The sequence below is a fragment of the Chionomys nivalis genome, chromosome 12 (assembly GCF_950005125.1).
Source record: "Chionomys nivalis chromosome 12, mChiNiv1.1, whole genome shotgun sequence".
Taxonomy (NCBI): Eukaryota; Metazoa; Chordata; class Mammalia; order Rodentia; family Cricetidae; genus Chionomys; species Chionomys nivalis.
Window position 1 is genome coordinate 35296019 of NC_080097.1, and position 12506 is coordinate 35308524.

General features: G+C 42.8%; 1 protein-coding gene across 2 annotated transcripts in view; it reads right to left on the reverse strand.

Annotated features, from left to right (window-relative positions):
* Positions 1-12506, reverse strand: part of Vwa8 (von Willebrand factor A domain containing 8) — a 320343-nt gene that overhangs the window by 161110 nt on the left and 146727 nt on the right. For both annotated transcript variants that reach the window (XM_057786174.1, XM_057786175.1), the window contains one exon: positions 8389-8460. In XM_057786174.1, coding sequence (XP_057642157.1) covers positions 8389-8460 — 72 coding nt within the window. The remainder of the gene's footprint in view (positions 1-8388; positions 8461-12506) is intronic.

A 12506-nucleotide genomic window follows, 5' to 3' on the forward strand; every position in this document is an offset into this window, starting at 1 on the left:
TGCAAGGGAGAAAAGAAAGAGGAAGTCCAGGTCCACTGTGCTCTTAAGGGGACAGACACCTTTTCTAGGGGCCTTCTGTTTTTCATGACGAAATTCTGTGTACAAAGAAAGTGACGGGATTTACATTTACAGAGTCCTTTCACGCACAAATGCCCCTTCAGTGCAGAATGGCTCAGATGCTCTCACCAGCCGTGGACACAGAGGCAGCAATGTGCTGCTTTTGGAGGGAGCGAGGTTAATTAGGTTCCAGGCAGTGAACACCCTGAGTGCACGGCACCGCGAAGCCAAGTCCGTTTTGGTGCGCCATCTTCAGGTACACTCTGTATTTTGTCACGCAAGACAGACGGCAAGAGGCAGCTTCCATGACTGATTTGTGGAGACTTTGTGTCACGATGACATGGAGGCAAACAAAAGCTGGCCAGTCCGAGGCTTTCGATTCACTCCACCAAGTAGCTGGGAACAATGGGCCTGAGATCTGAGACTCTGGCAGGTAGCCAGCTAAGGGCTCGCCAGCCCTCTCCTCTGCGGCAGAGCGCTAAAGTAGTTCCAGGACTGGCCTGGCCATCAACAGAGCGCAACTCTTGCTCTGCACTTTGTCCTTCTTTCCAGTTTCCCTCCATTCTTGAATAGTCTGAACAGTATTGTTTCAGTTTGTTTATTTAGAAACGTTCTTTCAAGCCGGGTGGTGGTGGCGCACGCCTTTAATCCCAGCACTTGGGAGGCAGAGGCAGGCGGATCTCTGTGAGTTCGAGGCCAGCCTGGTCTACAGAGCTAGTTCCAGGACAGGCTCCAAAGCTACAGAGAAACCCTGTCTCGAAAAAAAAAAAAAAAAAAAAAAAAAAAAAGAAACGTTCTTTCAATACCACCCTGAGCTCCTTTTTAGAAAAGTAACTAATTTCATTAAATACTGCCTATAGGAAACAATAACAAAGAAGAAAAATGGTAATAACCAGAAGAAATTCTAGTTGGCTTTCTAAATTGAGAAATTTTTACTATATGGTAAACTTTCAAATTCTTTGCTTAACATGTCTTAAAGTATATTACCCTAGGACTCTGGACACCTGGGCTATAACCTTTGCTCAACTGTTCTGAGATGAGGTGTCCTGCCATGTCTGGGTTTAGGTTTACTCATCTGAATACGAAGTCCTAGGCTAATTAGTCTCTCAATACTATTCTTTAATCTTACAAAGGAGACTGCTGCTGTATAATCAGTGTCAATTGCTTATTTCTCCATGTTCTCTCAATGAAAACAAGCTATTTATATCACCAGAAAAATAAGCTCACTGAAAATGAACAGTGAGTAACCCTAAATATTCACAGAGATGGGGTCTTGCAGCAGAGCCAAGATAAGAAGACAAAGACTTCAAGCATGTGGCTCCCACGGAACTGATCACAAAGCTTCCTGCCAGAGGCTATGGCCCTTTGCACGCAGGAGTAAGATCTACATCCCTGCAATCAGCTAGGAAACAAATACATTGCTACTATAAACAGCAGACACTTTGGAAACATGGCTAGCCATTAGTACCCCAAACAAGCCATGGAGGGGACAGGAAGATCAACATGTCCTCAAGAAGAAAACACAAATCCAAAATAAATATGAAAAAAATGGTTTGCTAAAAATGCAAGATGGAAAAACTAAACTGGCGGGGAGATTGTGACAGAACAGCAACCTTTTCCTGGCTATAAATCAGGTGTCTTCACTAATGAGAAAAGCTCACAAAGTACCAAATACTACCATAAAGGGGAGCATAGTGCATTCATGAGACCAAATACTTCTGAGCCTTGGAACTCTCGGCTGCTGGAGTTACTGGAAGTGCAGCACACGGAGCTACCCAAGTTTCCCACTGTCACCACCAGCTGGGAAACAGACAAGAACATTCATGGACAGATTGTTCAGTATCTCTAGAGATATTAGGCAACTAGGCTCGCACAGTGGCATGGGTGCTCCTGATGAACACAGAAGCAACCTGCTCAGGCCCGTTTCCAACTAGTTAGCAAGATTCACACATTCTTTCATTTTGGCAATAAAATATGTGCAGCATCTTAATACTAGATAAGTCAACAAGCATTTGTGAAACTTCTATCCACAGTAAACATAATAAAGAGAAGAAGATGCAGAAAACAGAACACTAACAATGGTCACGATTCTGCTGGGCTGACACAAAAGCAAATGTTTTCTGACTTTTCTAACATAAAATAGATCAAATCAAATGCTATAAAGTTAACGAAACGTTATGGTTAGCTTAGAACAAATGAATTTAATTTTGTTGTATAAATTATTCAAGAAATTAAATGGGTTGAGTAAAGTTTACTTTATAAAAATATTCCCTCTAGACTGAAATAATTCTATATAAAATATTTATACTAGGAATGGGCTAGTATCTCTCAAATAAGGATAATAGGAAAAAACATCCTTTGTGTACTGAAGGCTGCTCACCAGCTGGGGGCACTATTGAGGACGGGATAAAAAGGACTGACAGTGAAAGGGATGACTTGGAGGTCAGGTCTAGTGAGGAGGAGGCAGGTCACTGGGATGTGCCTCTGAAGCTTTACGTAGCTCCAGGCTTCACTTGAGCTGAGTGTCTTCCCTCCACCATGTCTTCCCAACATGAGGTTTAAGGCTGGCGGTGGGGCCAGTGCAGCAGAGCCGGTCAGCCAAGGCTGAGACCTCTGAAATGGAGCCACAGGAACTCTTCTTCCTGCTAGGTCCTTTCTCTCAGGAGTTTGTCACAGTAGCAAACACTGACCTGAATAGAACCTCAAACAGACATGGAAGGCACCCACCTCAGTGCATTGGTCAGACTGTGATGGAACCTGACTGAATAAATCAGTTGTGAAATAACACTGTTGAGTCCATTGGAGTCTGGAAAGAAACCTCTTCAGATTTAGTAGAAAAATAAACCCGAGGACTGTCTGACTGCAGATGTGGAGCTGAATGGAGCACTGAAGAGTGAGTCATGCCACAACATGAAGAACACAAGGCGGAGAAGAGTCTACATAAGAAGTCCTGTGTGACAAGTTCCATGTCATACACTAGAATCTTGACAAGGGGAAAAATATGAATGACGGAACAAACAAAAAAGTTAAGATTGAAAACTTTAGCAGGTAGCTATTATTTGATAAAATGATAACAAAAAAAGTTGACTTAAAATGAAAAAAAAGGTTGACAAGTGATTTTAATAGATTGTTCAGGAGGTAGGGGTCACTGTGAATAATTTATTGTACCTCATTAAGCCTGGGTCAAATGCTGATAACTTGCTATGAAGTTTTGCCTACTACCAAAACCAAGTGACATTGGTTGTGCAGTTGATTAAGCTTTGATTTCTAAAGAAAACAGACAAAATTTTAAAATAATACTTATGAAAGGGTAGGTGAGCATTTTAGATGGTATTAGAAAAATACATTCCCTTCAAATGTCTAATAAAATTCAACTGTTCTCAAAACTCAATCATTCTTCTTCCCAAATATTTATTCCTAGGGTCTTTAGAATAAAATAAAGATGGCATACATACCTGTAAACTTGTCTCTAACCCGGTTTCTATGAATATTTGTGTAGCATGTGGACTCGTGGTCTATACACACTTAGATACAGTGAACTAGTGTTAAAAAAAAGCGGGAGACATCAGGAAGCTTGTCCTTTGTATTCCTAGAGCTGGGGAGACCCCTTACACCCCAAAGAGCATCATCAGTTAAGAAATGAACAGACAACTCTCTTTTGTGTTAAGTGGAATATCATGATAACATAATAATAAAAAATAAAACCAGAAAAAGTTCCTAATTACAAGGAAGGGGAAGTTGCAACACTGTAATTACAAGGTGGTGGTGGGGGCACATGGCGACATTCTGCAGAGTTCCTACATCTGCAGCACAGGCTAGGTGACCATCAAACATGTAGAAGTCCAGGACACCTGTCCCATTTGGTTCAAAGGTAGCAATTGTGCCTCATTTCCTAGAAAGACTGCTCTGGCAGAAAAATCCCACAATGAAAATAGAAATTTAAAACTTATTTGTCAAAGTACAATGGAAACTACTTTATCTTCATGTATTTTGAGGAATGTTGTAAGTGGACCTGTTTTCAGCTTTTCCTAACGGATGCTGTAGATGTTTAGAAAAGACGGGAGTATCTACAAGGGGGAAAGGGTTCGATAAGGGCGAAAAGGTGATAGACCTCAAAATCAACACCCACTTCCATGAATTCCCTCTTGCCTAAAAACTGCTACTGGTAACACAAGAACCTTCTGAAATACCTCCAGCTACAACACACTTAAAGCTTCTCATGGATCCAGCCAGTGCTAGTTCACAAAGAGAAGGCTGGCAGCCTGCTTCTGACCACCACCAGCTCCTATGAAGAACATCCATTATGTTTACACCTACGCCAACGCACGGCCGAAGTCTCTGTCCTATTTAGTCCCCAAAGCTTCACTTCACTGTTTCCTGAGTTGTCACCAATGCTTTAGAAAGAGAAAGGAAGGAGACTGATGATCATTGCTACAGTTTGCTTAGTTTCAAAATTAAACCTATGAAGAAACTGTGGGTTCCGCGATTGTTTCACAGAAAACAGTGGCTACACCACCCAAGGTAGCAAAGCCAGGAGTCCTCAGCCTGCTGCCTGCGCTCTCATGGGCTTGCCTTTTTCTCATGGTGATGCTTTCCAAGGGAGAAACCGGTGCTGATGAGAAGGAATACCAAATTCTGGAAGGTATGAGACCCACTGATCAGCAGAACAAGGTGGCATTCAAAGCTACTGAAAAAGGCCTAGTTACCACGACTGCAAAAGCACACCTTCCCGGGGAAAAAAGGAAAAAGAACAGAGAAAGGGAACCTGCCAGGCAGCCTCCGTCTGCAGTTGCTAAGGGCCCTCCAGGTGCTTTGTATCCCTCACACCCTCAAGAGGAGGCAGACAAAAGCTCGCCAGTCTTCCCTGTTCTACACAGATGTCAGCTCCTCACACCCGCAGGAGGCGGCGGACAAAGACTGACCAGACCTTGGCTGTACTATACAGATGTCAGCTCCTCACACCCTCAGGAGGAGGCAGACAAAGGCTGACCAGACCATGCCTGTACTATACAGATATCAACTCTAGAAAACAAGTTTGAAACGGAACTTAGCTGGCTCGAGTGTTTATACAATTCTATTTAGGTTTTGAGCCAGCCACACTGGTTCAACTCCCACCTTCTGATTGGCAAATACAAGCATGGGTGCCACTCTTCATAGCTAAACACTAGCCAGAGATTGCTCAGAACACGCAGATCACCTAACTCTGCTCACAGGCCTCTAGTTTCAGATCTAGGCTATCTCAGGCAAATGGGCATTGAGTCATGTACTCACCTAGCTTGTGCCTGACCCAGTAGGGGCAATTTTACAGAATTCGGCCCATTGCTTTAAGATGTCCTAAAAATCCATCTAAATTTTAAATTCAAATTACTTCTAATACTTCACGAATTATTGATATTTATACTTTGTCTACTAAGTAGGAAATGCAGAGCCCTCTAAGATACTTTTCAAATACCTGATAAACACTATACACAAAGCAGCAGAGAGGAGCCTGGTATAACCAAGGCCCTTAATGGTTCACTGGCATTGGCAGAGAGGGCAGACAAATTCCTGAATCTAACAGGAGACTGACAGAAATCTAAAAATGGCCTACTTCATCACTTCAGAGAATGGAGTCAGGGTAGTGATTTATTCAGTGTCTCAGACAGCTAAAAACCTGGGCAATAGGTCTGGGTTTCTGTGCCTCCTGCTCCATTTCCATGACAACGCATTGCTACTGTGAGGATAAAAGCACCAAGATAAGAGGGTGTGAGGGCGGAGAAAGGCTGGCAAAGACCAGGACAGATACCCACACAGGAAACCAACTCTCACTGGGACCCCAGCACAGATATTGAGAATTGGATGCCACGCTGCAAAGAGTGGCTCAGACAAGGGGACATAAATGGCAGTGTGAAGGAGGCAGACTGCCCCTGAGATGACTGAAAGGAACAGGCAGCAGAAACGCACAGCCCAAAGGTCCCTGCAACACTGGACCCAGTAGATGCTGATGCTAGACTTCCAGGTTTGTTATCAACCTGGAAAATCCTCCTGCTATGAAAAGGGCTGGTCTGTCAGTCATGCCTTGACCACTAGAGACTCGCCTTTGGCACTCTTGTATCTGAGAAACTATCCTTCAAGCCCCAGCTCTCTGCCATTCTGATCTGTTGCTGAGTTGCCAGTCATGTCTGAGGCCATTATTTTGACAGCAGGAGTTTTCAAAGGACACACTAAGTATTCCAGGCTTTAAGTGACCAAAGTCTGTTAAGAACTCTGGCCTTGAGCCAGGCTGGGTAGCACACACTTCTAAATTCCAGCATCCAGGAGGCAGAGGTGGGTGGATCTCAGTGAGCACAAGGCTAGCCTGGTCTACATATTAAGTTCCAGCCCAGCCAGAGACACAGAGTGAGCCTCTGTCTCAAAAACAAAAGTCCCAAACCTTCTGAGCTTGTGAGCTTGGGTGGGACCTCAGGATGGAAGGGAGGGATGTAGATGTAGGACCATGTATTAAGTACTAAAAAATAAAAATTAAAGATTAAAAAGACCATACCTTTGTCCTAAAAGAAATAATAAAAGGACTCTGGGCTTTATTAAGTCCAGAGTAATCATTTTTCAATGAGATAAGACCAACAAGAACTCAATGCCACCATCAGTCACTTTTCATTAACCTATAGAGACTTACTAGAAAAACGACTACCAATGAACAGAAGTAGGTAGGGCATTTCAAATGGTGGAAAACAAGCATGGATTATCTATTTTATGTTTAATTCTTGTTTAGAAAAAAGTGAACCAAGAGAATACAAAAATCCTTTTAAAACTTCTATGTGATGCATGGGTTTTATTTTTAGCTGGCACTCAGTGCTGTGTGGAATCCTCCCCGTGGTTTATCACACGCCATCTTTACATTAGCCCGGCAGAGTGCATACTGTTTACACTGCCAGTGAGACCTCAGACAGCTGGGCAGTGTGCCAGCGTCCACTCATGGGAGAGAGTGGTTGCTGGACCTGCCACCACTCAGTTCCAGATCTACGCCTTCAACTACAGGCCCATCTGGATACGAGTTTCTAAAACAGAGCCAGTGAGCAGGATCTGCAGCTAAAGTGCTTTTCAGCAAGTCTGAAGACCAGAGTTTGATTCCTGGAAACCCCATGAAAGTGCCTGACGCAGAAGTAGTGTATATCTAGTGAGAAGGAGTGGACAATCACCCAGAAGCTTGTGAGCAGCTAACCTAGAGTCTGAAGAGAGATTCTGACTCAGGATCGAGGTGGAAGAATAAAAAATTGTCCTCTGACCTCCAAACCTGATCTGAGATGCATTCACGTACAAAAAAGAATAAATAAAATTAAAAATTTTTAACTGTAGGTTTGAGAAGTTATACATAAAAGAATCTGTATTTTTATGTAAGTACAAAACAAGGAACACAAAAATAAGGCCAAGTTTCTGATTGCCCATAAGATCAACTTATAAAAAAACTAAAGAGCTATTCATTTTGGATCTGATAATTCAACTGAGGAAAACTATCAGAATGTACTAAGACGGAGTGTCCGTCCATCCCTCACACGAGCATATACAGATACCATCTCCACTACATAGTAGTAATGTGCTAGGAACCCAGGACAGAAATGAGCAGAGACATGTAAACTGGGAGGATGGTCGCTACATGGGAAATACAGTGAGAAAGAAGGGCTAGAAGAGAAAGATGCGATGGAATCTAGCTCAGACAAGGCAAAGCATCCCTCCCAGGAGCTGGAAAGGGAAGCGCCAGGTAGGAGGACAGACATGAACCAAACACTAAAGAGATGAGAACTTGAAGGTCGGTCAGGGTGGTTCAAGGCAGCACAGGCTAAGAAAGACATACCAAAGCCTGGGCTGGAGCAGTGTGCAGAGGTGGCAACCTGCAAACTGCATGGCACACTAAGATGTGGGCTGTATCTGAGAGCAAGGAGCTGTCTACAGCGAAAAGACGTAGGAACACTCAGCTTGTGCACCCAACAACCTGGCCGACAGGGATCTCAGCATGCACAGGTGGTGCCACTCTGGTCGGAGATCTTTTCTGCACTCCTGCTGGCAGGTGATGGTGGGCAGGACTGGGGTAGCACTGGGAAGGCACAGACATCCCGGGGGTAGATGGGCGAGGTGATAGGACATGAGTGAAGATGGTTAACCTTGGGATAATGCTAAGGCTCAGACGGTACGGGTTACTCTTTGAACAGTAAAGAGTTTCAGGCTGTGAATTTAAATATGTCATTTTATTAAGAGGAAAAAGAATTTCTAAATGTTCATTCCCCAGAGAAGAAACTTAGAGCTGCTGAAGTACTAGCATTCACTCATCTGTGCCTGCTCCCAGCCAAAACTCACCTGGTTCCCGACCAACAGTAAGTGTTCTCCAAGGACAAAATCTTTGAGCATGTCTTCCATCACTATCATGTGCTAAAAAAAAAAAAAAAAAAAGACACAATCAAGGTCAAATAAGAAAGGCGGCTATAGAGGTGTTATCTTAAAATGTAGCACATATATTACAATACAAAAGGAACTGGCTTGAATTAAAACACATTTTTGTTATTGTCATTGTTGAGACAGGTTCTCTCTAAGTAGCCCTGGCTGTCCTCAACACTCTATGTAGACAGGGCTGGGAGAACTCAGAGATACACCTGCCTCTGCCAACCTAGTTCTGGGCTTAAAGGTGTGTGCTACTGTCATAGCCCCACACTGGGGTGACATCTGGGGGTCCAGCCTTGATGGGTTTGCATGTTCCAGGGTAGGGGTATGTGGATTAGAAATGTTAGGATGAATAGACAGAGACACAAAGAAATACAGAGACCTAGGATAGTGCCCGGAGGGCAATCCAGTGAACACTGAAAGCACCTGTATTTTTTTATTTCTTATGATCTTTAAATACCCCAATTCACAAGAAAAGAATTTTTATCATGATACAAGGAACAAAGTGATTACCATCTTAATACCCAAAACACCAAGTAACCGCACCTACATCAAAATATCTTTGTTAGTAGCCACACATCTGGGAGTCATAAATACAAAGTGGCCGGGTCAGTTCCCCCTTGACTAAGGTCAGAGAGTTTAAGTCTATTCTTGCTCCTTCAAGGTTGTTGACTGGAAATTGGAATTAATGTGTGGCTTACATAGGGTTACGACATGCTACCAAACCTGGCTATAATTAAAAACATATTTAATGATGTGGATAAAAGTAAGGTAAGTAATCAATTAGGTCACCAATACTGAAAACTTCAAATTGCCCATCTGAGCAAGAGCAAACTACTGACCAATATTTCAAATAATTTTATAATTCAATTCAAATATATTTATTTATGTTCTTCAGAATGGGCTTATAATTAATGTAATATTTAAATTGATGCTTACTAATGTAAGTAAACACATGCTACCAAAAGCAATCAAATACCGCCATTTTGGACTTTCTTTTTTTAAATGTATATTTACATATATATACACATACATACACATATATGTATACATATGTATATGTACACACACACACACACACACACACACATATATATATATATATATATAGTTTTTTTGAGACAGGGTTTCTCTATAGCATTGGGCCTGTCCTGGAACTAGCTCTTGTAGACCAGACTGAGATCCACCTGCCTCTGCCTCCCAAGTACTGGGATTAAAGGCGTGTACTACCACCTCCCAGCTACATTTTTATATATAAGATAAAATTTAAAAATATACATAAGTACATATAGTTTGTAAACTATATATTAACAAAAAGAAGGAAAAGCACCCAAGAGTAGGCACCAGAAACAGACCCACTTCCTCACACGCTTAGATCAACCACTTACAAAGCTATGCAGAGTCTTAGAATTAAAAAGGTACTTTCGACGTTCCATTATTTTTCATTCGAATCATGACACAGTATGACAAAAGGGCAACATTAGAGTTTCTCACAGGAGCCACAGAGGAGACTGTATTGCTCTTTTGTGTACCAAGAAATAGGACACAGGTAAGTAGGTTACAAAGGCTCATGGGACGGCAACAAGAGCTGTGTCCCAGCAGAGTCTCAACCCTGAGTCTCTCTTCTTGATTTCTGGACCAAATCAACAACAGCCCAAAACAAAGCGTTCAGATTCCTTAAATTCTCTATTTTTGAAACAAAAATCCTTTTATAATATATACATGCTACACATATTTCTTAGAATTTTCCTGGTTTGCTTTTCTTGATATTTTTTGACACTCAAAACTTGTCAAAACTAAGAAAGTTATTTTTTTTCACCACTTTCAAGAACAAGTACATGAATAGTACTTTTAGTTTTCTTAAATTAGATACACTGGGGAACTAAAATTTAAAAAGGTTTTGAGTAAAATGAGTATATTCATTTTTTTGTCTTTCTGGAACATTAAAAATAAATAAGAAGAGTATTAACAGTATAAATAAAGACTGTCCTAAAGTGAACAGGTCCTTGAGGAGGGGGACCTGGGTGTCACTCACACTGGAGCTCGCTCCTAAGATGGTCTGGAGATGGCGGCTCCTTTTACCCAAGTGAAAATTCAGAGGCTGTTTCATCACGCTGACTCCCCAGAAGCACACCCGCGGCCCGGGGACACTGGAGCGCCATCAGCTCGGCCTCCACTCTGAGTCTCTTCACACATCCTTCTGCTGCAGACCTTCACCGCGTCTGCCTGCTGACTTGAGCCATCCGCTAAGCCTAAGGTCATTGCCAACACCAGTGAGTACTTCAGTCTCTGCAGCACCACGGGCAGGTTCTCCCTTCTACCCATCTTCCTGCAGTTCTGATCTTTGCTCTTTCTCACCATCTTCCTGGCTGCTTTCTTTTGGATGCCCAGGATATAACAGGGTGGGTCAGTGCATGGCACATGTGCACCCATGTATATATATGAACTCACAAAATGTAAAAAAAGAAAAAAAACAAACAAAACTCGAGATTTTTCAGCTGCAGGCAATTATCACTTAGAGCAGGCAGTCTGCAGGCTTCCTCGGTGATGACTGCTAATCCCCAATTTCCTAAACTCCGCTCATTCAAAACAGGACCCCTCGCTTCCTCATCTTCAGCTTTCTTTTCCTCCTGCAACCTCCCCACCCCCATTAAAAAGAACCCTTTTCTTCCTCTCGATCAAACTGTGACATCATCATGGTCACTGTCCATCTTGCCCCTCTCTTCATGGGACTCTCATTAAAATCACACACGCACACACACAGAGAGAGAGAGGGAGGGAGGGAGGGAGGGAGGGAGAGAGAGAGAGAGAGAGAGAGAGAGAGAGAGAGAGAGAGAGAGAGAGAGAGAGAGAGAGAGAGAGAGAGAGAGAGAGAGAGAGAGAGAGAGAGAATGCGACCCTTTCTTCTCTATTGGCACAGTTGGGACCTATGGTCTTTATTATTTCCGACCTAGATTCTGACTGACCAATTTAGCTCCTGAAACTTCCATTTCCCTTGGGGCACACGAGTTCTCTGCAGGACAGACATGGCTGTTTCTTTGTTCCCAGACTTGCCACTCAGTTTTCAAAGCTCTTCAGATGGCTCTTAATGCTCTGGGAGCAGTGGTTACTCCTCATGCTCTTGCGCAGGCCCAACCTCCTCGCTCGCCCCCTCTCACACACTACCTACTCCTTTCACTGTGGGCACAATTAGGAGTGATTTTCTGTTCTTCCTCTTTCCACCAGATGATGTGGTCCCTAAGACAGTAGGAAACAAAATCCCTAATTTCTACCACCTAAGGGGTCCTATAAGGGCTACACTGCCCTTTGTCTCCACCGTCACTGCCTATTTCATTCACATCCTCCTTAGCTGTGACCTCGACCATTGCAATCACCATTGCCCCACTATCTCCGTCTGATTCTAGCTCTTGGACAACACAAGAGAGTGAGGACAAAGTTAGTGAAAGTGCAAGCGTGCTTGAAATCTGTCACAGATTCCGTCAGTGAAGCCTGGACAATGGTAGCTCCTCAGGCACCAGCCTCATCACTTGACATTCTGCAACTGGAATCCAAGAATCTGTGGACTGAGTTTTCTGAAACCTTTCCAGTCAGCATTCATCATCTCATTTTGTTACCAAAGCAACCTGCATGTACCTCCATCACACTATACAGCAACACAACCATATGTACTTCTTAGTCTGTATTTTCCATCAGACGAAAAGCAATTGAGTCCTGGAGATGCATCTGTTTGTGTGTATAACTTTTAATTTCTGGACCCCAATAACTTAGGGACAAGCCTAACCTGTCGTATTTAATTTTTCTGGTCTACAGTTCCTTGAACTTATTAAAATGCTATTAATCTGTTATTCTCCAATTTCTCCTTACTGCTCCATGGGTCATAATCCATAATAAAGGTTTAATGAGACAAACTCCTTAGAATGAATGCTCAAAAATGTGCTAGAAACTTCACTGGAGACAAGAAATGAAAGAAAAATCCAGGGGAGAAACATTCGAAAGACCCTTTCACTGCACTGTGGTAAGGGGACTACGGGCCATCA